A 27525-nucleotide genomic window follows, 5' to 3' on the forward strand; every position below is an offset into this window, starting at 1 on the left:
AACAGCACTCTAAACGTTTGGGAACTGAGGAGACGCTGCTGTAGTTTTGAAAGCTGCTCGACAGTTTGGGGTCTCCTTTGTCGTATTTTTCATTTTGTAATGTGCCAAATGTTTCCAGTGGTGACAGATCTGGACTGCAGGCAGGTCAGTTTAGCACCCAGACTCTTTTAATAAGGAGCCAGGCTGTTGTAATACAGCTGAAATAAGAAGAGTCTTCCTTGAAAAAGACGGGATGGCGAGTCGTCTGTATGGCAGCAGATGTTGCCAAAACATGTCGTCAAAATGTATCGTTCAGCATTAATGGTGCCTTCACAGATGTGCACATCACCCATGCTATGTGAGCTAATGCCCCCTTATGCCATCATGAATACTGGCTTTTGAACTGAGCACTGATAATAAGCTGAGTGGTCTTCAGCCCGGAGGACACAGTGTCCATGATTTCCAAAAAGAATTTCAAATGTTTTTTGGAACCTGTTGTTGGGGAAAAAAAAAAAAAAAAAAAAAAAATATATATATATATATATATATATATATATATATATATATGTGTGTGTGTGTGTGTGTATATATATATATAAATACAATTAATAAATACAATAAAATTTCTTAGTTTTAACATTTGATATGTTGTCTTTGTACTATTTTCAATAAAATGTATAGTTTACATGGTTTTCACATCATTGCGTTTTGTTTTTATTTACATTTTTCACAGCATCCCAGTTTTTTGATATCCAAATAATTTATTATATGTAAAATTAAAAATGGAATTTAATTTATTTTATTTACTTCTGTCTTGCAATAAAATAATCATAGCTCATAAACTAAATGGCCAAAAGTATGTAGACACCTAACCATCACACCTATATGAGCTTATTGGACATCCCATTTCTCAACCAAGTGCATTCATACAGAGTAGTCTCCACACTTCTGGGAAGGCTTTCCACTAGATATTTGTTCCCATTCAACCAAAAGAGCATTGGTGTAGTCAGGTTCTGATGCTGGACAACAAGGCCTGGCTTGCAAATAATGTTCCAGTTCATCCCAATGGTGTTCAGTGAGGTTGAGGTCAGAATTCTGCTTTGGCCATTAAAGTTTATCCAAACTCATCAAACCATGTCTTTATGGAGCTCATTTTGTCTACAGGGTCTCAGTAATGCTGGTACAGGAAAGGAACTTTACCAAACTGTTGGCACAACATTGGAAGCCTAAAATGGTCTAAAATGTATTTGTGCTGCAGCATTAACATCACCTTTCACTGGAGCTGAGGGGCCCAAACCCTGAAAAACATACCCAGCCCATAATCCCTCCTCCACCAAACTTTACTATTCTCACTATGCATTCTGAATGGGTAAAATTCTCCTGGCATCCACTAAACCCAGATTCATCCATCAGACTGCCAGATAGTGAAGTGATTTGTCACTGCAGAGAACGTTTCCACTGCTCCAGAGACCAGTGGCAGAATGCTTTACACCACTCCAGCTGACCCTTGGCACTGTGCATAGTGATCGTAGGTTTGTGTGCAGCTGCTCAGCCATGGAAACACATTTTGCCTTCAGCAGTTCTTGTGCTGGTGTTGCTTCCAGAGGCAGTTTAGAACTCTGTAGTATGAGATGCAATACATGCACTAAATGTTATGCACTACATGCTTCAGTACACGGCAGTCCCGCTGTGTGGGTTTGGTTGGTCTACAGCTTCATGAACTGTGTTGCTCCAAGACTGTTTTATGTCACAGAAATAGCACTTACAGTTGACAGGGGCAGATCTAGTAGGACAGACATTTCATGAACTGACTTGTGGCAAAAGTGGCTCATCAGCATGACCCATTCTATTGCCAGTGTTTCTCTGTCGAGACTGCAAGACTATGTGCTTGTTTTTCTAAACTCAATGAAAAAGGAGGTATATCCACATACTTTTGGTCATATAGTGTCTTTCTGTATGTCAGCTGATGTGAATTTTTGGAACCAAATGAAAGCAGAAGTGAGAGAAAGAAGTGTTATTTTTACTTCTTTTCAGAGTCTGCAGGATTTTCTATTCCCTGTGTTCCCAAAGATTAACAAAATCCTCTTTTTGCATAAAGACATGGACTAGATTGTAGATTAATTCTGCAACATATCATTTACAGTGTTTCTTAAGTCAATAATACAACCCTGCTCCACCTCTTAACACACTTAACTCAGGTAACTGGTGTCTTAGTAGTCTTTAATTACATTCATGTGCTTTAGGGGCTGAAATAGAACAGAAATGTGATTATGTTGGTGTTTATTTTGGACTATAGTGTATATAAAAGTTTTCAGTGTGGCCTGGTATCCACCTTCCACACCATCTGCACTCATATAACAATATTTCCCATGCTGCTGGTGATGCCTTCATTCATTTATATGCTAATTATACTATCCTATATGCTACTGGCTCATGCCCTGAATCTGTGCTGTCAATACTCCAGGGTAGATTCCTGTAGGTTCAAAATGCCTTTAATTTCATCTTCATCATCGTTAACCGCTCAGTCCAGACAGGGTCGCGGTAGCAGCTGAGAGAGCAGAGAATCCCAGATGACCCTGTCCCCCACAACTTCCTCCAGCTCATTCCCGGGGACCCCAAGCCGCTCCCAGGCCAACTTGGAGATATAATACCTCCAGCAAGTATTAGGACGACCCCGGGGTCTTGTCCTGGTAGGCCGTTCCTGGTACACCCCCACCGGGAGGCATCCAGGGGGCATCTGGATCAGATGCTCGAACCACCTCAGCTGGCTCCTCTCAATGCGGAGGAGTAGCGGCTCTTCTCTGAGCTCCTCCTGGATGACCGAACTCCTCACTCTATCAAATAGAGTGTGGCCTCCACCCTACGAAGAGGCTCATTTCCATCCAGAGCCAACACTGTGGGTGGAGGTGAGCCCAGCTATATCTAGTTGGTACCTCTCAACCTCCTGCACAAGCTCTGGCTCTTTCCCCCCAGTGAGGTTACATTCCACGTACCAAGAGCCACTTTCTCCCGCAGGGGCCTAGACCACCAAGGGCCTCCCTGCAATCTCCCACTGCCTATATGGCACTGCACCGATCCCCCATGCTGGACCTGCGGGTCATGGGTCCACATGGTCTCCCCACCAGGCACTCGCCAAGGAACGCTATCCCCAGGCCTGGCTCCAGGGGTAGGTCCCAGTGAACCTCCCCTGGGTAGGGTACACAATTGTTTGTGTCCTTTGTGCATGGAGTCAAAAAAATGCCTTTGCTAACCTTATCATTAACTGTCAAACATTTCAAAGACCAAGATCATGTGGCTGAAAGAAGTTACAACATATAAAAATATCTAGTTATTTTGATGGACAGTTCTTTATCCATCTCTGATCATATTGACAAGCTACAAAGGTCAAGGCCAAGCTCGGCTTTTTATATAGAAATCATTCCTCTTTCACTAGTGCTGCCAAAATCACTTGATTTCTGTTCATCCTCTGCTCAATCATAGTGATGAACTTTACACACTGGTATGTGAAGGTGCACTTCAGAAGTGTGATATTCTTCATCATTCTGCTATCGCTTTTGTTACGCATGCCCCTTTCAGCACTCATCACTGCTCTCTTTACTTTCTGGTTAATTGGACCTCTTTACACAATTTAAACTGGTTTACATTTATTATAAGACTCTTCTAGGCCAGACGACACCCAGTGTACGGACCCTAATACAAACAATACATACAATCCTAATCCTAATACAATCCTTCCTCAAGTGGATTTTGTGCTTGCCAGGCAACCATTATACATACAACCCCAATTCCAATGAAGTTGGGACGTTGTGTAAAACATAAATAAAAACAAAATACAATGAATTGCAAATCCTTTTCAACCTATATTCGTGTTAGGGTTAGGGTTGCAGGCATCAAATTCAAAATGAGTGAATATTTGCAAAAAACAATAAAGTTTATCCGTTTGAACATTAAATATCTCGTCTTTGTAGTGTATTCAATTGAATACAGGTTGAAAAGGATTTGCAAATCATCGTATTCTGTTTTTATTTGTTTTACACAGTGGCCCAACTTCAAAATTAAAGGTTAAATAAATAAAAAAATTGAATATATATATATATATATATCCCTTTATTTTTTTGAGCAGTATATATATATATATATATATATATATATATATATATATATATAGCATCAAGTTAACATGATACATTCTTCAGTCACATCCCAGATATCATGTAGAACATAGGATTGTACATAAACCTTTTTATGGTATTTTGGGTTTGACGGTGTTAAACAAATCCATTTTGTACAATGGATTAAGTTTTTTACCTTCTGTGAGTTAGCAAAATTAAATATGTACTTTTTTTATAATAAGTCTTTTTTTATATTTATATGTTTTTTATTTTTATTTATTTATTATTTTATGATTTTTATCTTATCTTCTTCATTTTATTTTAACTTGATTTTATTAACCTTTACATCTTAAGTATGTTTTCATATCTGTTTTATTATTTATTTTTATTTTATTATTATATTTTTATGTATTTTTTATTATTATTAATGTTTCACTTTTTATACTTACCTGATTTGAGTCTTCATTTATTAAATTTACTTTTATCATCTGATAGGTTCTTACACATTATCAACCCACTTACTCTGTACTAACTCGGCAACACTGTAAATGAGGGGCGCCCTCAATGTTCTCCGAGACTAAATAAAGGTTGATTGATTTTCGTGTGACCACCTTGTTTTGAGATTATGGCTGAAACATCTGATTAGGCAGCGGAAGCGTCATTCATTGATGTTTTTAATGAAGATAAAGAACTTTTAAGTTCTCATTTTGTTGTTTGAGGTTCTGGGATAACGTGAAGTTGCGGCTGTCAGCACAGCCAAATGAAGCTTAAATTACAGCAAACATTTTATTTGTAAACCATCTTTACAAATAAAATGATGCAATAAAATAGCAAAATAAAATGGAACAGTAAAAGAACGGACATCAGATAAAACAGCTGCAGGCTGAGTGGAGGTGAGTTTTATTTATATTATAAAGTCCATATACCAAATGATTTACAAAAGGCATAAGAAAGTCTCTGGTCCTCAAGTTGAGTGTTACATGCTGTATTGCTTTATTACAGAAGAACTCCAATGGCAGAAATGAAGATATCGGCTTTTCTCTTGTCTGGCCAAAGCTATTCAGTCTATAATGGAACCAAGACAAAGTTCTGTGAAAAGATTCCAGATTAATTCCTCAGTTCTATAGTTTCAGCTGTCATTTTATACCTCATAATAATGAGTGTTTATATATTTCATAATAACGAGTATTTATTTTACTTTATATATTTGGTAAGGAGTATTTATTCTAAAACAGTGATCAACAGTGCACCCACTGCCCCCCAAAATACAGAAATGTGTAAATTAACCCTTGTGTGCTGTTCATATCTGTGGGACCCATTTTCAATGCTTACCAAAATAAAAAATGATGCAATTTATTATTATTTCAACCTCAGATCTCTTGGCCTTTGCTCGTTTTCTGTGTAGAACCCATTTTCAGTGCCTTCACACTGTTCTGCCTCCACATATTTACACCAATCAGACACAACACTATGAGCACCTCCTTGTTTCTACGCTCACTGTCCATCTTATCAGCTCCACTTACTGTATAGCTGCACTCTGTAGTTCTACAGTTACAGACTGTAGTCCATCTGTTTCTCTGATACTCTGTTACCCTGTTCTTCAGTGGTCAGGACCCCCATGGACCCTCACAGAGCAGGTACTATTTGGGTGGTGGATCATTCTCAGCACTGCAGTAACACTTACGTGGTGCTCATCCTCTAGACCATCTGTGGTCACAGGATGTGGTCGGCTGGATATTCCTGGTTGGTGGACTATTCTCAGTCCAGCAGTGACACTGAGGCGTTTAAAACTCCAGCAGCACTGCTGTCTGATCCACTCAGACCAGCACCACACACACTAACACACCACCACCACGTCAGTGTTACTGCAGTGCTGAGAATGACCCACCACCCAAATAGTACCTGCTCTGTGAGGGTCCATGGGGGTCCTGACCATTGGACCACCTTTTGCTTTAGCCCATCTTCTTCAAGGTTTGACGTGTTGTGCGTTCAGAGAGTATTCTGCATTTCTTGGTTGTAACAAATGGTTATTTAAGTTACATTTGTCTTTCTATCATCTGGAACCAGTCTGCCCATTTTCCACTGACCTCTCACATCAACAAGGCATTTTCGTCCACACAACTGACCGCTCACTGGATGTTTCCTCTTTTTCGGACCGTTCTCTGTAAACCCTAGAGATGGTTGTGTGTGAAAATGCCAGTAGATCAGACAGACAAGTCTGTCTGTCTGCCCTGCGATGGACTGGCGACCTGTCCAGGGTGTATCCTGCCTTCCGCCCGATGACCGCTGGGATATGCTCCAGCATCCCCCTGTGACCCTGACGGAGAAGCGGCTTAGAAAATGGATGGATGGATGGATGGATGGATGGAATATGTTTTACATGATTTGCATATCATTGCATCCTATTTTTCTTTACATTGTGCAGTGTCCCAACTTCTTTAGAAACGGGGTTGTTCAAGAACACTTGAAATAGAGTTTTAATTCTCAAATCTGGAGCAACATACTTGCAATATAATGTCTTATCAATTAACATTTACATGTTGATTACAATAAAGGTTTAATGCTTCAAAAATTCTTAATCTTTTTCTGTACTTTTAAACTTTGAAATGAGTCAATTTGACCTGCAACATAACAACGTTGATGCATTATGCTTCATTACTAATGAACAAACACAAGAAGGAACTGGTTATTCCTGTAGTTGCTAGCATCAAATAAACTTTATAGAATAAATTTACAGAATGACAGATTTACAGATTAAGTAATATAGTAATATAATAATTAAGGAGTGAACAACCAATTCCTTCTCATCTTTGTTCATTAATAACAAGGCATAATATTAGAAAAGCCTTTAAAAAGCCACGCAGGTTTGGCACTGTGATGATCATGATGCTCTCAGGACTTTCCCAAACCGGTTTTACCTGACCGTGCTCAGTTTACCACACTGTACCACATACATAATAGAGTTTTTCCAGCACAGAAGTTCCTCATTGCTTTCGTTTCCCTAATAGTCGTCAGTGCTGAAGTCAGTAAATGAGCTCTGTACAAAAACCTCTGATCAGCAGATAATTAGAAGATTATTTATTCTTATAAAGTAAAATTGAGGCCTACAGCACTAGATTAACCCTCAGGTGAGCTTTAAACCATCAAGCAGCCATTCAGCATCCTGCCTCTCAAAGTAGAACATTTAAAATGATTATTAATTGGGCCTATGATCAATAAACAGTGTAAAGTTTACATTTTTTTTACAAATAACATACAATTTTTTTGCTTTCTGTTTTAGTATCACAGTACATTGCTGTGATTATGTACTTTCACAGTAAGTTGGTTCAATAGTACAGTACATACACAAGAAACAGCACTAAAATCTTCTGTGCTTCAGATTTTCAAATGTAAAACAGATCATTCTCATGAAAGAAACTGAATTTCTACATTCAGAAAGAAGAAATATATGGATCTGAATGCCTTTATGATAAAACATCACAACTTGCAAACATCACTTCTTGTAATCTACAGTGCTGCATAACACTCAGACACTCGGTCAGATCTCTCACAGGTCAAAGGTCTCAAAGATCTTGAGCAGTAGCTGCTGAAATATGAAGGAAGGGAACATGACACCTAGCTGCTTGAAGCCTGTATGGTGGATTATATGGAGCTGTTTTCTTAGAAATTACAGTACAGTTTCTTTGTTTATAGAAGCTGTATATAAACAACGTCATATGCATATTACGTCTATTTTGTGTTTTCATCAATATTTTGGTGTTCAGATCAGACTAGTCTAACTGAGACCAGTTTGCAAAAAATAAAATAAATAAATAAAATAAACCTTTCAAACTGGTGGCATTTTTATACATTACAGACTGTTTTACTTAGATTACTTAGATTTACTTAGAAGACCGCTGGGATAGGCACTTTTGACTGAGTTCTCTTTCAATTCTCTGTCGTTACCCTCACATTAATCTCATTCATCTTGTCAGGGAAGGGGTCAGAAGCACAACCCACATTACAAAAATGAAGTGGCTACCAATTCTACAGTTCCACCAGAGAGGTCTCCAGATCCCCACATCTTATATAGTGTAGCTTTAAAGATCTCCTTTAGGCCTGTAGTGATCCAGAGCAGTATTCATGTTCTTCAGTTGAACTCTATATGAACTCTCCCCAGAGACTGAAGATGCAGCTGTATTGCTGCTCTTTCATTGGTTCTCTTGGTGAAGGTTGTTTAGGCTCAGCAGGGAATTTTCCAGACTGGCTTGATCACCTCGTGGTTGTGGTGTCATTTGGCTCACGCTAACTCTCCAAAACTAGAACCAAAACAGCGTCGCGTTTTGTTTGTTAGCCGCAGCCGTCAATCACAGCAGTTCTGGAAGTTTGAAGCTTCCAGTTTTTGATGAGAAGCTGAAATCTCACATCACGGAACGTACAAATGTTAAAGCACATTAATCTGTGTTGAAACTAATGTTATGTTCTGTGAGGTCTTAGTTAATCAGACATTAAATTTAGATCTCATTATGTCAGTAATGTAATGGCAAAGCTACACATTTACTGTAATACATTAAAAATGAATTCCACAATAGGAATGTGTTCAATTCTTACTCTGACATTCTGGTGTCATATAAACATCTTCTATATTTACTGGCCTGTTATAATTAAATAAAGTAGTTTACAGAATATTAAAGACTAAATGTGTGCTAATCACTTATTAGTGGACTATATTTGGCTCGAAAGCAGCTTTTCAGGAGTTCTTACTTTTGCATTAGTTTATAGCTGAATAAACAAAACATCGGCATTCAAAACATCTGCAGAGGAACAAGGAAAGAGGAAGTGTGTAATTGTGTCTTTATGGGACTACGATGAGGTTCACATTTAAAGTACGAAGAAACCAACTCGTGGGGGCTTTATGTGACCAACAAGTTGTATGAGTGAGCAGATACACAGAACATCTGCTATGCTAAAATAAATACCGCTTTTCTTAGAGAAACAAAAGTATGTTTCCCATTAGTTTCTTGTTTTGTTCTGTTTGTTATTTCAAAAGAAAGCTACATTAAAAATAGTTACAAATGGATATACAGCATTTTGGATTGAAACCCTTCATGTATATTTCACTAGAAAGTATAAAAGTTCTATTTTTAAAATTTTAATAGAAAATACTGCAACATCTCTGCAGTTACTTACAGCACATCTACTTTGAATGTTTATGTAGATGAAAAAGCAAGTCATTCTGTACTTTTGTTTTCAAGTAGACCAACACACAGGAAACTTTTACCTTTACTCAGGTAATATATATCACCTTATATATTTACCCTTTTCTTCAGTGGTCAGGACCCCCATGCACCCTGACAGAGCAGGTACTATTTGGGTGGTGGGTCATTCTCAGCACTGCAGTAACACTGATGTGATGGTGGTGTGTTAGTGTGTGTTGTGCTGGTGTGAGTGGATCAGTCACAGCAGTGCTGCTGGAGTTTTAAACACCTCAGTGTCGCTGCCGGACTGAGAACAGTCCACCAACCAAAAACATCCAGCCGACAGTGTCCTGTGACCACAGATGGTCTAGAGGATGAAAAACACAAACTGCAGCAGCACCACGTCAGTGTTACTGCAGTGCTGAGAATGACCCACCACCCAAATAGCACCTGCTCTGTGAGGGTCCATGGGGGTCCTGCCCACTGAAGAACAGGGTAACAGAGTATCAGAGAAACAGATGGACTACAGTCTGTAACTGTAGAACTACAGAGTGCAGCTATACAGTAAGTGGAGCTGATAAAGTCCTCAGTGTCACTGCTGGGCTGAGAATAGTCCACCAACCAAAAATATCCAGCCAGCAGCGTCCTGTGGGCGGCATCCTGTGACCACTGATGAAGGACATCTACAATGTGGACTGACAAGGTAGGAGTGTCTAATAGGCAGTGAGTGCACACAGTGTTTAAAAAAGCACTGCTGTACCTGATCCACTCGTACCAGCACAACACAATACAAAGTACACATAAGAAACATATCTAAAATGTTTCACGCTTCTGATTTTTAAAATTGTTTTATTAGAAATGACATTATAGTTCCTTTGTTTATAGGAACCGTATATAAACAAGTTTCTGTTAAAAAGAAATATTACTTCTATTTTCTGTTTTCGTCAATATTTTGGTGATTTATATGCAGATGATCTGTTTAAATCAGACCAGGTTGCTAAATAACTTTCACACATGTCACACAAATGGCAAGGCATGCAGTTACACATTTCCACCAGAGAGATTTCCAGATCCCGCATCTTACATAGTGTAGCTTTAAGGAGCTCCTTTAGGCCTGCATTGATCCTGTACAGTGTTCATGTGCTGCAGTTCAATTTTCTATATAAACTCTTCCTAGAGACTGAAGATGCAGCTGTATTGCTGCTCGTTCATTGGTTTATTTGAAGTGTTTTTGACTCAGTCGGGACTTTCCACGCTGGTTTGATCACCTTGTGGTTGTGGTGTCATTTGGCTCACGCTAACTCTCCAAAACTAGAACCAAAACAGCGTCTCGTTTTGTTTGTTAGCCGCAGCCGTCAATCACAGCAGTTCTGGAAGTTTGAAGCTTCCAGGTTTTGATGAGAAGCTGAAATCTCACATCACAGAACGTACAAATGTTAAAGCACATTAATCTGTGTTGAAACTAATGTTATGTTCTGTGAGGTCTTGGTTAATCAGGCATCAAATTTAGCTTGATTATTGTGGCAAAACTGATCTAAATACTGCTGTTTCAGTCTGACTCTAATCCTGTTCATCACAGGCCTCTCCGATACAGTAAGATAGTCAGCATTACAGTTCAGCATTCATCTAAAGAGCTCCTATTGAAATAGTGTGCTACTAACAGCAGCCCAACGAGGAACATGTCTGTATTTTACAGGCCTTCAGAGGACTGGCAGTGTGATCATGGTGGAGCTCTCCACACCTGACTGTGCTCAGTTTACCACACTGTGCCACATACATAATAGAAGGTTTCCATTCTGAAGTTCCTCATTGCTTTCACTTCCTCTAATAGTTTTCAGTGCTGAAGTCAGTAAATGAGCTCTGCATGAGTCTCAGATCAGCAGATAATTACAGATTTCTCATTTGAGATGAGGGGAGCACGAGCCATCAGTGTTCAATCATATAGCTGCTAGAACTGAGGCCCGCAGCACCTGCTCAAGCTCCAGATTAAGACTAAACCCTAAATCAGAACCTGTTACAGCAGCATAAGAGTCAAGATCTTACTTCTAAAGCTGCTTCCTCACACTGCATATAAGTGAAATATATACGTGAAAAACATGATTTGCTTTGTTAACACACTACTGGCTGTAACCAAAGCTTGATTTGAAGGGGTGTGGGTGGAATTACCCTTATATAAAACAGCCCCCCCCACCTTCATATAGACTTTATATCACACGCATAACACATTTATAAAGCAACACTTTAGCATTTATATGCAGCGTATATCAGCAGGTGCAGATGACATAATACGTTATTGATGGAAATGGCCTTAAATTAAAGACATTAATTCCATTTATAATATTGTTATAAAGCATCATTCACTAAAATTAAACTTTAAACACAGATGCCCAAGTAAAAACACCAAATTCAGTTCTAATATGAAGAGTTTGCTTGCAAAATGACTTTTTCAGTGTTTTTTAAACCCTTCATGTGTATTTTACTGGAAATAAAGCAAAAATAAAAGTTCTATAATTTTAATAGAAAATACTAATTACAATAGTGTAACATCTCTGCAGTAACTTGCAGAACATTATATATATATTCTTTGTATTGGGTTAAAATTTCACGATGAATAAGCCAACAGAAACCATCCAACGTGGATTTCTTCTCCACTTCAAATTTTAGGGCAATCTACACAGTAAAAAGTGATTTCTCTTTGGGCCTATGATAAATAAACAATGTAAGGATTACAAAACCTTTACAAATAAACTATGTTTTTCACAATCACAGCATGTGTAATTAAGGAAAACATCTGCTGTCATTGAAAATATGTGTACTTTTACAGTAAGATGGTTCTATGCAGTACTAAAGTACTTATAGAAAAGTAAAGTACTTATGTCTCAGTTCATATCTGGAAACTAAATTCCTATAATAAACAGCCTGTTTTGAATTTGTTGTTCTCTGATGTCACGAAAACAAACACATATAGCTGCGTATTCAGCCTACGGCAGCTTAATCTATGGTGTTAGAGCCTGGACTGCTTTCTGAATGAAGCAGCCAATCAGAACAGAGCTCATTTACATATATCAGTCTTGAATGTACAGTATCAAAAACAGCCTGTTTAATTTAGAGGAAGACAGATAAAAGTGAATTAAGACTATTTGATACATAAAGCCACACCTAATGCTATAAATGGAGCAGCTTTAATGCCGGGCTGAACCTGTTTGTGTTACTTCAGGTAAATAATGAGGCCTTTTGTTGTTTTGAATTTTATTTCCATTCATTTTTACTTATTACAGGCTAGTTTGACCTGCATGGTGGCTACTTACTGAATCCTGGAGCCTATCCCAGCTGTCATCAGGTGGAAAGCAGGATACACCCTGTCAGGGCAGACAGACATACAGATTCACTCACACCTAGGGGCGATTTAGCCTGACACAGAAGGAACCCTGGTCACCCAGCCAGGGAATCGGACGCAGGGCTACCCACCGCAAACCGTGCCACCTCCATCATAAACACTTCAGTGATAACCTAAACAGCTCATGAATCTCCAAGATTTAACTCAGCAAGTTTAGTCATGTCAGCGCTGCTTTATTGATGCCAATTTCCATTGTTTTACACGAGAAAATGAGCTGAAGCAGAACAAACTAGCACACAGCTAACTAACTGGAAAGCCTACAGAAATCCAAAGTGAGAGGTTTTCCCACAGGTTTATTTTTATTTCACAATCTTTGAGCAATAAATGGTTATGCCCACGTTACACGACAGCCTGCAGCAGACAGTAACCCAGAACATGATCTCATAACAACAGCTCTAAATCTTTTTCAGCATACATGCAGGACTGAACGACTGTAGACTGCAAGCATCAGTACTTTAGCACATTACAATAGCCGTGAATTAGTGATTTCATCAAGCTACCTTTTTAAATTGCTATCGTTAGTGCTCAGAACTATAGTCATGACCTGTTTTACTGTTGCTGAAGTAACTGTCTTAACACTTGATAGAGCTTCACAGGTGTCAAGGTCAGACATGATTGACTTATAACTCAGGTCTGATCTGATTGGCCGAGCTTGGCGTTACACTTCTCCCCAATGCTAAATGGCTGAGATTTGCAATTTCTCCTAAAGGTGGAGAATCCCTGGTACGAGTCTCTGAAGCCTGTGTGGTGGTTTGGACCTGCCTTCATCAAAAAAACATTACAGTTTCTTATTTTAGAGAAGATCTGAAGGGACATCATTTTCTGAGCAGGGGATCTAAAACGACGAACTACTTTCATTTTCATGTTTATGACGTTTATGTGCAGAATTGCAGCCTCACAAAGCAAAGTGGCAGTGCTGGCACTGGGACTGGGACTTTCCAAACTGATAGGGAGGTAGGAGGGGAATACCTACAAATAATATAACGTACAGATTAGTAACTAGTGCTTTAATTCACATTCAGTCTTTAAACGTGCAGCCTTGGACAGGGCCATGCTTTGTTTGTTACGTAGGCCTGGAAATTTCAACCAATCAACCTTTATTTAATCTCAGAAAACATTAAGGGGGCGCCTCATTTACAATGTTGCCAAATTAGCCACAGCGGTCAGTCAGAAAAGTTTTCAAAGTTTGAAGGTGGAAACAAATTTACAACCCCAATTCCAAAAGTTGGGACAGTGTGTAACATGCTAATAAAAACAGAAAGCATTGATTAGTAAATTCTGTTTGGCCTGTAATCAACTGGACATGGTGCCAAAGCACAGTATTTGATGTTTTATATGAACATTGTTTTTTGAACTTCATTCTTTGTTCAAGCTGATTCAGACTAGAAAGTGAAGTATTATGCTGGTCTCCTGTTATACTAGCCTTTAGCTTTGCATCCATACAGAACCATTGTTGTCGTATTTTGAGCTTAATAAGACACACATATACAATGAGAGACAGTTCTAGACTGTGGGCAGGACAGTCTAGCAACAGCACTCTCTGATTACAGATGTTGCTCTTAACATGTAGAGATGTCAGTGAAATAGACAGTACCTAAAAGGCAGCATATGTTGCTTCAAAATGTGTTCACTGTTAAAGGTGGTTTCACACTTGTGCAGGTTACCTACTATTAACCCCCCGATTCCAGGACAGACTCACTTTATGCTGGTAACAATCTGGGTGGTTTTCCACTTTGGCCTGGAGAACAAGTTTCTCCATTATCCATTATTTCAGTAAACAATCTGAAAAATTTACATGTCAGACTACAATACATGTTTACACTGAGGATCAGTCAATTTCAGATGAGCTCAAACCTAGAGAAGTTGGCAGCATCTCTGGACGCTGTTGGCATATAATATACTACTGACACAGTACGGTCTTAACCTGCATTTGTAGATTCACCCACGAGTGCTTTTTGAATTCTTGAGCCCATGCAGTATTCATCACAGAAACATGTTGGTTTTTAATGCAGTGCCACCAGGAGGTTCAAAGATCTCAGAGATTAAATTGTGGTTTTCACCATTTTCCTTTACACACAGGGATTTCTCCAGATTCCCTGAATCTTTTAAAGATATGATGCACTATAGTGGGTGAAATACCTAAAATCCTTGCAAACTCTGGCTAAGGAATGATATGGACTCACCTTTTATACCTAAGCATGACTGCATTACCACTTAAAGCTGTTTTTTAACATTTCACAATGTCCCTAGTCTTAAATTGCCCATGTCCCAACATTTTTGAAGCAGCAACAATTTCAGAATGAATGTACATTTACAAAAGAACAATGAAGTTGATGAGATAAAACATTGTATATCTTGTCTTTGTACTGTTTTCATTCAAACACAGGTCATTGTAGATTTACAAGTCACTGCTGTCAGTTTCTTTTGCACTTCACCTCCTTTCCCAACTTCTTCGGAACTAGCGTTGTACTTTTACGGAAGGCTGATTTCCTGCACAAGAAGCCTAACACTAAAACGCTTCGAGCTTCAGATTTTTCAAATATAAAATGGATAGTTCTAATTAAAGAACCTAAATTTGTAAACTTGGAAATGTGCGCATCATTATTTTTGTAATGTACAGTGTTACATAAGATGTTTTTAAGAGACACTGACTTTATTGTTTTAATAGCACTGCTATGACTGGGTGTGACGCCTGGGTCTATCACAGGTCAAAGTCCTTAAAACTCCTCAGCAGCAGCCGCTGAAGCGTGAGGGAAAGGAAACACCTGCCCCCAAGCTGCTGGTAAACGCATTACATATTATAATCCCGAAGCCTGTATGGTGGATTATATGGGGCCGTTTTATTAGAAATGACGTTACAGTTCCTTCATTTACAGTAACAACTTTTGATAAGATGAAATATTACTTTTGTTTTCCGTTTTCTTCAGCATTTTGGTGTTATGTGTGTCAATGACTGTTTCGGATCAGTCCAGTTAACAGAAAAAAACTCCAGCAGTGCTATTGTGATCCATTCATAGCAGCATGGGGGTCCTGACCACTGAGGAGCAGGATAAAAGGGGGCTAACAAAGTATGCAGATAAAAATACTACTACAGTCTGTAACTGTAGAGCTACAAAGTCCTTGTATATGGTCAGTGAAGCTTATATAAGGGACAGTGAGCGTAGAAATAAGGTGGTGGTTTTAAGCAGCTCATTCATTTTCATTGTTTTATAAATACGTTATTCAATGCTTGTGCATATGTTATAAAATCCTCATGCATGCAGCCTTCAAATAAAGAGTCACCCATAACTCTTCATACAGCAGAAGTGGAAATTGATGCAAAGCCAAAGTGTGACGTCTGTTGTCTGTGAACACATAATTATAATTATCACGTTTAAAACGTGAATGAAGGAAAAGTCACAGGAGGAAACCAGCTTGACTGCCTGACAATTTACAGACAGTGAAGATTGACTGAAGAAGGTTCAGGGAAAATTTCTCATTGGAAAAATGTTGTTGTACAATGTTGTAAAAAGTATTAGCCCCTCTCGATTTCCTCTATTTCTGAATATTGGCGACACTAAATGGCTTCAGATCCACCTACATTATGGCCAGAACTACTGAAAATTAAAATGTCCCAAATTGTTTTTAAATTGAATAGTTTGATATGGTATGAAACACTGCTAAAGTAAGACGTACCATTAACTCCTCAGTTCATACAATATCTAGACCCTAAACTGCATAAACAGCCTGTTTTGATTTCACTGTTTTTATGGTGTCATGCAAACCAACATATATATCTGCCAGCATAGCCTACAGCGGTTTAGCCTACAGCTCCAGCATTCGTGCTGAAGTTATAAGGAGTGTTTCAGCCTGGACGGCTGAATGAAGCTGCCAATCAGAACAGAGTATATTTACATATATCGTTCTTGAAGGCACAGTATCTAAAACAGCCTGTTTAATTTAGAGAAACAAACGACAGATAAAAATGAATTAAGACTCTATTTGGTACATAAAGCCACACTGAACACTACAAGTAGAGCAGCTTTAATGCCGGGTTGAACACCGCAATCCTGTTTTTGTTACTTCAGGTAAATAATGAGGCCTTTTGTTGTTCTGAAATTCATCGCCGGTCTGACGTTTTTATTTATTAAAAGCTGTTTGACCTGCATGGTGGCCACTTACTGAATATATGAAAAATTCCACAATGTTTATTTATAACTAGGGAGTGAAAAGTCTGTGAAGGTGCTCCTATAAAGTGCTTAGCTTTCTATATGAACTCTCCCCAGTGACTGATAATGCAGCTCTGTTTCTGCTCGTTCATTGGTTCTCTTGGTGAAAGTCGTTTAGGCTCAGCAGGGACTTTTCCAGGCTGGTTTGATCACCTTGTGGTTGTGGTGTCATTTGGCTCACGCTAACTCTCCAAAACTCGAACCAAAACAGCGTCGCGTTTTGTTTGTTACCCGCAGTCGTCAATCACAGCAGTTCTGAAAGTTTGAAGCTTCCATTTTTGATGACCAAAGGAAGAAGTGAAATAAATCCACTTCAGTGAGCAATGCTCCACGCTGAAATCAATCTTCTTATTTTTTTATTCCGGTTTATGAAGAAATATGATGACATCATCAGTGTAAAGCAATACCAGCACTAGACTTTACACTAACACGTTCACAAAGAGGTCCATACAGCTCCAGCTGGGTGATTCAGGTTTTATATACGCTGTTCAAATGTTCTTACATAAAAATCTTAGAATCTGAATAAATAGCAATTTTCCAGTAAAGACACCTGCAGAGGAACAATAAAAGAGGAAATGTGTCACTGAATCTGGATGAGAATGAAGCGAACCTCAGCTGTGAAAGCAGGAAGAAAACGGCTCGTGTGAACTGCATGGCAGTCACTGATTATGGCACAATGTAAATGAGTGCTGCTCAGTCGGTCAGAGATTCTAGCTTCTTATCACAGGCCTTACGAGTCAGCTGGTCATCCACACTGTTGAGAAATGAAGCAATACAGTTCACCCTTCCATTTCAGGGTCTGTGTCAGAACCATTGCTTTTAGGGAACGTCTAGATTTACTGCAGTAGGCCTAATGTGACAAAACGTATTGGTGATCGTGGTGAAGCTCTCAGGGCTTTTCCAAACCAGAACCGGACTGTTCTCAGTTCACCACACTGTTTCCTTTGTTAGCTCTGAAGTTCCTCATTTGATTTCCCCTAATTGTCAACATCTTCTTGAGATCTTCTGTTGTAGAGCCGTGGGTTCTAATGTTAGCACCTTCACAATGAGCTGCCACACGGATTCACTCCACATCTCTTACTTTGAGAGGAAATGAAGGAGTTAAATGGTTAAATACGGTGTAAAGAAGGTTTAGAAGTTGTTATGCCGTGCTGTATAAGATAAGTGTGAGTGGCAAGTACAACACAAGCATACATCCCTTTCTGGGGCAACTGCTGAAAACATGAAGCAAAAGGAGTTGGTGACATCTAGTGGCTGTAAATGAACATTACACTCTTGCAACTGAAGCTCATTAAAAAACTCACATGGAAGATGAAGCTTAAACCAAGCTAACGGCACGACACTGTACAGATGGCACCTTGGTCAGTGTAAGTTAAGACATACCCAGTTAGACTAAATAAATAAATAAATAAATAAATAAATAAATAAATAAAGTGTATATTCTCTAGTGAAGAAGCTTTTTGAAGATTTCCTTTAAAACTTATACATGTATATCAACCCCCAGAAAAGGGCTCTTGCCCAAAGATTTTTCAAAACAGTGGACGTCAGTGGCATCTGGTGGTTAAACAAACAAAGTGCAGCTAATACTCTGCTGAATCCCAGTGTGTAGGCTCCCAGTCTCAGTCGTGGCAACCCCACAAGCACAATTACGTGCTTTGTCTTGGTCTGAGTCAGGTGTGTGGAGTAGGGGAAAAGCAAAAATGTGCAGAGCATGGGGTCCTGGACCTCTGTCCAGTGGAAGCTGCTGTATGATTTTTAGGTTAAATGGTCCAGACAAGCTTGGCACAGGGACTATATCATGAGTGAGACATTTGGAAAACCACAGGGGGCAGAACATCCACAGAGCATAAAACTAGAGAACATGTGGCAGATAAATCTATAATAGATCTGAATAGCAGTGATCTTCACTGGAGCTACACATTCAGGAGACTGGTCCACCCATTTAGAATACATGCTAATTAAATCCCTACAATGCAATACACAGCAATGCATGCACACTGTCCTATGTTAAACAATGTAGCCTTTTATACTGGAGTGTGCAAAGTGCACTGTGACTTCAATTCTATTTTTGCTGCTTGCCACCATAGGAGCTCATGTTCAAAATAAAAGGTTGGTGGGGGAGGATGAAAGGTTGGTGGGGTATCTCTCTTTTAAAAGGTGTTCCTTATGTATATATGCATATTTTTTGTTATAAATGGACAAAAAGAAATTTGGAAATTAACCTAGACCAAAATTATTTAGGAAAAAAAAAGTCTGGTCCCATTGGCTTACCTTAAAAGTAAGGTATGTTTTCGCTTTATCCTGTGAGGGTTTATCCTGATGAAGATTTACTTTTGCAACACCCACTTAAAATATTGAGATAAATACTAAAAATCTTTCTCACACTTTATGAAGATTATATTTTGCAGCTCCCTGGCATAAATGAGCAAATCTGGCTGATTATGATCTGAATATGTTCTGATACCTGATCTGATTCAGTCAGATCTGGTAGTGAGATCATAGCATAACATATGGGTGAGAGAATTAGAGTAATTACAGGTAGTAAGAAGGGGAATAATTGTTAGAATTTGACTGCTGCGCCACAGATAACAAGCTTTTTTTTTTTTTTAACAAATTTAGAGCCGACTCTAAATGTAGGTATTGTGATATGAACTCAGTCAGTTCTACAGTTTCTCGTTAGACTGAATGAATAACCGACTCTAAATGTAGGTATTGTGATATAAACCGAGTCCGTTCTACAGTTTCTCATTAGGCTGAATGAATAACCGACTCTAAATGTAGGTATTGTGATATAAACCGAGTCTGTTCTACAGTTTCTCATTAGACTGAATGAATAACCGACTCTAAATGTAGGTATTGTGATATAAACCGAGTCCGTTCTACAGTTTCTCATTAGACTGAATGAATAACCGGCTCTAAATGTAGGTATTGTGATATAAACCGAGTCTGTTCTACAGTTTCTCATTAGGCTGAATGAATAACCGGCTCTAAATGTAGGTATTGTGATATAAACCGAGTCTGTTCTACAGTTTCTCATTAGACTGAATGAATAACCGGCTCTAAATGTAGGTATTGTGATATAAACCGAGTCCGTTCTACAGTTTCTCATTAGGCTGAATGAATAACCGGCTCTAAATGTAGGTATTGTGATATAAACCGAGTCCGTTCTACAGTTTCTCGTTAGGCTGAATGAATAACCGGCTCTAAATGTAGGTATTGTGATATAAACCGAGTCAGTTCTACAGTTTCTCATTAGGCTGAATGAATAACCGACTCTAAATGTAGGTATTGTGATATAAACCGAGTCCGTTCTACAGTTTCTCATTAGGCTGAATGAATAACCGGCTCTAAATGTAGGTATTGTGATATAAACCGAGTCCGTTCTACAGTTTCTCATTAGGCTGAATGAATAACCGGCTCTAAATGTAGGTATTGTGATATAAACCGAGTCCGTTCTACAGTTTCTCATTAGGCTGAATGAATAACCGGCTCTAAATGTAGGTATTGTGATATAAACCGAGTCCGTTCTACAGTTTCTCGTTAGGCTGAATGAATAACCGGCTCTAAATGTAGGTATTGTGATATAAACCGAGTCTGTTCTACAGTTTCTCATTAGGCTGAATGAATAACCGGCTCTAAATGTAGGTATTGTGATATAAACCGAGTCTGTTCTACAGTTTCTCATTAGACTGAATGAATAACCGGCTCTAAATGTAGGTATTGTGATATAAACCGAGTCCGTTCTACAGTTTCTCGTTAGGCTGAATGAATAACCAACTCTAAATGTAGGTATTGTGATATAAACCGAGTCTGTTCTATAGTTTCTCATTAGACTGAATGAATAACCGGCTCTAAATGTAGGTATTGTGATATAAACCGAGTCCGTTCTACAGTTTCTCATTAGACTGAATGAATAACCGGCTCTAAATGTAGGTATTGTGATATAAACCGAGTCCGTTCTACAGTTTCTCATTAGACTGAATGAATAACCGACTCTAAATGTAGGTATTGTGATATAAACCGAGTCCGTTCTACAGTTTCTCATTAGACTGAATGAATAACCGGCTCTAAATGTAGGTATTGTGATATAAACCGAGTCTGTTCTACATTTTCTCGTTAGGCTGAATGAATAACCGGCTCTAAATGTAGGTATTGTGATATAAACCGAGTCCGTTCTACAGTTTCTCATTAGGCTGAATGAATAACCGACTCTAAATGTAGGTATTGTGATATAAACCGAGTCTGTTCTACAGTTTCTCATTAGGCTGAATGAATAACCGTCAAAAATTTGTGACACCAAATTCTTGTTGTTTATCAAACAGCGATGATGTGAAGATAATGAAGGAATCTCCGCTGACACGGTCTTACTTCTATATAAAAAGGTTAATTACAAATAAGTTCGGCATCAAATCAAGCACCATGGTTTACTTGATAGAGGGTTTGAAGCCAAATATGAATCTCCTCTAAATAAGAGCTAACTTATATATGTTGGTTGTTTTTGTGAAACTAAGGAAATGATGTCATCTGTCTGGAACAGAGAGAGAGGGTGAGAGGGGCTCATCTCCAGTGGGACCTTAACCTTTGGACCAGGGGTCCCTTAACTTAAACATACTGAACCCATAAGCCAGATACCGTATGGAACCCCAGATACCACAGAAGCAACAAAGATTTTCTTTGAAACATTTTGAAAGGGGGGTCTTGCTTAAAGTTTTTAAAAATAGTGATTGTTAGTCACTCTTCATAGATATGTAGCTTGTTCTTCTTCTCTAACTCCAGGTTGCACACAGGTTGCTTATTTTCTCCAGCACAGTCTGATCTTCAATGCTTGGATCTTGCCGGTATGGTCTGAGATAAAAAAGAACTGAATCATACTGGAGACCTGTCATTACTGTCAGAAAAAACCCTGATTTTATGAGTTCAGCATTAGATTTTAGCCCATCTTTGGCTCGTTCAGTTGCAAAAGGACCTTGTTGTCTGAGGTCTCTTGTGTGCATCAAGCTCTGAACTGAGGACTCCTTCAGCTGTTGGACTGCACGGGTAAGGGCATGGTACTATAACATCCAGGAGGACCCTTTTCCTACTGAGGTTATATAAAAAAGCAGGGAACGAGAACTTCTTAGACTATACAGAATGAATGGACAAGCAAATAAGAAAATCTGTTACAGTTCATCTTTCTCATAGGAGTGGGTCGTCTTTGGTTGTCTTAGTGAATTTAAAGTCAGATCAGATCTGTTTTTGAGTTAACTTTACAATTTGACACCAGGCACGATTGTGTGAATGACATCTTCTATGATTGGGTTTTCATCAAAACCTTTTTCAGAGCTTTTTGTAATTTCTCTCTCCATATTGTTGTTCATCTTTTTGAGCAACTTCATTTTTTTTCAATAATTCTCAATTCTCGCCTATGCAAAGGATACACATTTTCATTTCTAATAATGCTTGTCACCTCAGACTCAATAGCACTACTTGTTAAGATAAGATAAGATAAGATAAGATAAGAAAATCCTTTATTAGTGCCACAGTGGGGAACTTCTCAGTGTTACAGCAGCAAAGGGGACAACAAGGCACTCAAGAAAAGAAAACACAGGGTACCCTTGTACTGTAAGGGTAAACTGTTGTGGCTACAGTATTGACTTTGACCACAGGAGGGTGCATGTCAACCATGTTTGGGATGTCCAACCATGTCTCCATTTGGAAATAATTACAGTATTTGAATTCTAAGCAGTTCATTAACTCATTATTCTTTTTACAACATAAATGAACAATAATAACTTCCCATGTAGTCCCTGCAATTATGACAACTGACATATAATTAAATCCAATACTACTCAAAATCAGTGAGGCAGCCAGTTGGGAGACAGGGTTGGATCATTGGTAGGGTTTTGGGGATGGGTACTAGGGATGGTTCAGTGATAGGGGTATGTGGATGGGTACTAGGGCTGGTTCAGTGATAGGGGTATGTGGATGGGTACTAGGAATGGTTCAGTGATAGGGGTATGTGGATGGGTACTAGGGCTGGTTCAGTGATAGGGGTATGTGGATGGGTACTAGGGCTGGTTCAGTGATAGGGGTATGTGGATGGGTACTAGGGCTGGTTTAGTGATAGGGGTATGGAGATGGGTACTAGGGCTGGTTCAGTGATAGGGGTATGTGGATGGGTACTAGGGTTGGTTCAGTGGTAGGGGTATGGGGATGGGTACTAGGGCTGGTTCAGTGGTAGGGGTATGGGGATGGGTACTAGGGTTGGTTCAGTGGTAGGGGTATGGGGATGGGTACTAGGGCTGGTTCAGTGGTAGGGGTATGGGGATGGGTACTAGGGCTGGTTCAGTGGTAGGGGTATGGGGATGGGTGCTAGGGCTGGTTCAGTGGTAGGGGTATGGGGATGGGTACTAGGGCTGGTTCAGTGGTAGGGGGATGGGGATGTTTTTATTTATTATAATTATAATTATTAGTAGCAGGAGTGGTAGTAGTGCAGTAGTAGCAGTAGTAGTAGCAGTAGTAATAACAGTGATAGTAGTAGTAACAGTGGTACTAATAGTACTAGAATCAGTAGTAGTAGTGTTAGTAATAGTAGCAGTAGTAGTAGTAGCAGCAGTTGTAGTAATAGTAGTAGTAGTAGTAGCAGCAGGAGTACTAGTAGTAATAATAGTAGTAGCAGTAGTAGGTATAGTAGTAGCAGTAGTAGTAATGATAGTAGCATCAGCAGTAGTAATAGGGGTAGTAGTAGTAGTAGTAGTAGTAGTAGTAATAGCAGTAGTAGTACAGTAGTAGTAGCAGTAATAGTAGTAGCAGTAGTAGTAGTGGTAGTAGCAGCAGCAGTAGCAGTAGTAATAGTAGTAGTAATAGCAGTAGTAGTAGTACTAGAAGTAAATTGTAAAAAGACCAGAGGATCTGAAAGCCAGACTTGCCCAGATACTGCATTGTCGGTGAAGTAAAACTCCTATTGGACGATTTACCTGAAATAGGTAGTGAAGTGAGAGAATCAGAGACTGCAGTCAGTCAGAACTCTCTCCTGTATGAGTTAGTTTCCTCTACGCTGATCAAGATGAAGCTGTGTTTGATTCTCGTCTGTGCAGCTCTTCAATACACAGAGGCTAAAAGTGAGTAATTTCTTATTTTCACTTGATCAGAGTGACAGAGTGGAGTTTATTCCTGCGTCTATTGGTGCTCACAATGACAGTTTGGGGAAAAGCCTGTTTCTGTCTTTGGAAGATTCATTTCCTTACATTTTAAAAGTGGACACTGCACTATGAAAGAGAATCAGCAGTTACTTAGAAAGTTGTTCCGTCTTTTCATAAAAAGTAAAGCAGTGTGTGAATGTGTTCACTGACACGCTTTTCCTTTCTTTCTTCCTCAGATGTACACAAGGACCTCGTATTAACCCTGTGCTCTGATACAGATAGAGACAAAGAGATGATATGTGGGCTTGATGGAGAAGAAATGTTTCACTCTGACTTCTTTCAGGAGAAAGGAGTGATGACCCTACCGCAGTTCGCTAATCCTTCCTTCTTTTTGGAAGGAGATTATGAACAGGCTGTTTATAATATGGGGTTCTGTAGACAGAACTTGGATGTTTGTATAGAAGGTCACAATTACCCTGCAGAAGTGAAGGGTAAGACATGATCATCAGCACACATTTATTCATGAGTAAAAGAAAAACATACACTATACTGGAAATGTTTTCACTCACCCATCCAAATCATTGAATTCAGGGGTTCCAATCACTTCCATGGCCACAGGTGTATAAAGCCGAGCCCCTAGGCCTGCAGACTGCTTCTACAGACATTAGTGAAAGAATGGGTCGCTCTCAGGAGCTCAGTGAATTCCAGCGTGGTGCCGTGATCGGACGCCACCTGTGCAGCAAGTCCAGTTGTGAAATTTCCTCGCTACTAAATATTCCACAGTCGACTGTCAGTGGGATTATATCAAAGTGGAAGTGACTGGGAGCGACAGCAACTCAGCCACGAAGTGGTCAGCCACATACAACCCCAATTCCAGACCTGTCTCCCATTGAAAATGTGTGGCGCATTATGAAGTCTTTGTAGTGTATTCAATTGAATATAGGTTGAAAAGGATTTGCAGATCATCGTATTCTGCTTTTATTTATGTTTTACACAAAATCCCAACTTCATTGGAATTGGGGTTGTAAAATGACAGAGTGGGGTCAGCGGATGCTGAGGGGCATAGTGCGCAGAGGTCACCAACATTCTGCAGAGTCAATCACTACAGACCTCCAAACTTCATGTGGCCTTCAGATCAGCTCAAGAACGGCGTAGAGAGCTTCATGGAAAGGGTTTCCATGGCCGAGCAGCTGCATCCAAGCCTTACATCACCAAGCGCAATGCAAAGCGTGGAATGCAGTGGTGTAAAGCGCCGCCACTGGACTCTAGAGCAGTGGAGACGTGTTCTCTGGAGTGACCAATCACGCTTCTCTGTCTGGGAATCCGATGGATGAGTCTGGGTTTGGCGGTTGCCAGGAGACGGTACTTGTCTGACTGCATTGTGCCGAGTGTAAAGTTTGGTGGAGGGGGGATCATGGTGTGGGGTTGTTTTTCAGGAATTGGGCTCGGCCCATTAGTTCCAGTGAAAGGAACTCTTAAAGCTTCAGCACCAAGAGATTTTGGACAATTTCATGCTCCCAACTTTGTGGGAACAGTTTGGGGACGGTCCCTTCCTGCTCCACCATGACTGCACACCAGTGCACAAAGCAGGTCCATAAAGACGTGGATGAGCGAGTTTAGTGTGGAAGAACTTGACTGGCCTGCACAGAGTCCAGACCTCAACCTGATAGAACACCTTTGGGCTGAATTAGAGTGGAGACTGTGAGCCAGGCCTTCTCATCCAACATCAGTGTCTGACCTCACAAATGTGCTTCTGAAAAAGCGGTCAAAAATTCCCATAAACACACTCCTAACCTTGTGGAAAGTACTTAAAAACTGTAAATAAAAGTTAAAAAGAATTAAAAATTCAAAGATTCTGTTTTTCACTGCATTTTACAAAATGTCCCAACTGTTGTTTATAGATTGAATATACATTCACCTGCCACTTTATTGCCACTACTTGCTAGTAAAAGGTTGGACCCCTTTTGCCTTCAAAACTGCTTTGATTCTTCATGGCACTTTCAACAAGGTGTTGGAAACGTTCCTCAGAGATTTTGGTTGGTTATTTGAGTTCCTGTTGCCTTTCTATCATCTGGAACCAGTCTGCCCATTCTCCTCTGACCTCTCACCTGTAAAAACTGCTGAAATTGTGCTGCAAACTGGAGTGATATGTAAATATTAAAATGAAAACGGCAAAATCTGCTCCACTTTCGACTGACTTGCTTTTTGGATGTGATGATAAGCTTTAGTATGTGCATTTATTCTTTTGTATTCTTTTTGTTTATTCTTTTTTCCTGTTATTCCATTTGGAAGTGCATATGTTTTCTAACTAATAAAATATGAATAACTTCATCCACAGTTGCCCCTCAGAGTTCAATCTACTCCAAGTACGATGTTCAGCTGGGCTCTAAAAACACCCTCATCTGTTACGTCACTGGATTCTACCCACCCCATGTTGGAGTACAGTGGACCAGGAACAACATCAATGTGACGAGTGAAGCCACTCTTAGTAGAAATTATCCAACCAGTGATGGAACTTTCAAGCTGGTCTCCACTCTGAGCTTCACTCCAGAGGAGGGCGACATCTACACCTGCACTGTGGAGCACACGGCCCTGGACAGACCACTGACCAGAACATGGGGTGAGATTTATACCTGCTTACAGACCTGATTCTGTTAATAACAGCATCACGAGAGCCACGAGTGCCGCATATGGCTGCACAAAGCACCACACAGCACAGCTGGACACTGAACCTCTTTCAGTTAAAGCTGACCAAGCATATAAAACAGTGCTATTTCATAAAATCCTAAAAGAAATGAAACATATCCTAAATTATTATTATGAATGTTTCAATGCACACGTGTGTGTGTGTGTGTTGTACAGATGTGCAGGTGGCTCTGCCCGGTGTGGGTCCAGCTGTGTTCTGTGGAGTGGGTCTGGCTGCTGGACTGCTGGGAGTCGCTGTTGGAACTTTCTTCATCGTCAAAGGAAACAACTGTAACTGAGAATCAGACTATAAACATTTTTAATGCTTTCAGATTAGAGGTGATCAAATCATGCGGGATTTTTTAGTACAAGCTTAAAAAAAAGAGGCTTTCTTCAATAAAGAAACACTGTGTCCACTCACCGTCCACTCTATTAGACACTCCTACCTTGTCGGTCCACCTTGTAGATGTAAAGTCAGAGACGACAGCTCATCAACTGCTGCACAGTCTGTGCTGGTCATCCTCTAGTCCTTCATCAGTGGTCACAGGACGCTGCCCACAGGACGCTGCTGGCTGAATGTCTTTGGTTGTTGGACTGTTCTCGCTGCTGTGTCTGATCCACTCAAACATATTAAACACCACATTCACGCTCCAGTTTATTTATGTGTTTATTTATTTAACTGTTGTATAAAAGCAGCAGAACACTCGAGGTCGTGTGTTATTGTGAATGTTATTGTTATTTCTCAATAACTCACTGGTTCTCGTGTTCTACTGCTTAAATAACACAATAACATCTTTCTTTATCCCTCAGTAGGTTAAATTCAGCAAATAAGCAGTATATGTGTGT

At 39.6% G+C, this 27525-nt stretch overlaps 1 protein-coding gene across 1 annotated transcript; it reads left to right on the top strand.

Annotated features, from left to right (window-relative positions):
- The first annotated feature begins 23890 nt into the window (after window positions 1-23890).
- On the top strand, window positions 23891-27129 carry LOC108415462 (H-2 class II histocompatibility antigen, A-Q alpha chain-like). The gene is made up of 4 exons (XM_017688503.2): window positions 23891-23973; window positions 24231-24485; window positions 26333-26614; window positions 26857-27129. Exons 1-4 carry the CDS (start codon window positions 23919-23921, stop codon window positions 26976-26978), a joined length of 714 nt encoding a protein of 237 aa, XP_017543992.2. The 5' UTR covers window positions 23891-23918; the 3' UTR covers window positions 26979-27129.
- The last annotated feature ends 396 nt before the right edge of the window (window positions 27130-27525 follow it).

This window comes from Pygocentrus nattereri, chromosome 29 (assembly GCF_015220715.1).
Source record: "Pygocentrus nattereri isolate fPygNat1 chromosome 29, fPygNat1.pri, whole genome shotgun sequence".
Taxonomy (NCBI): domain Eukaryota; kingdom Metazoa; phylum Chordata; class Actinopteri; order Characiformes; family Serrasalmidae; genus Pygocentrus; species Pygocentrus nattereri.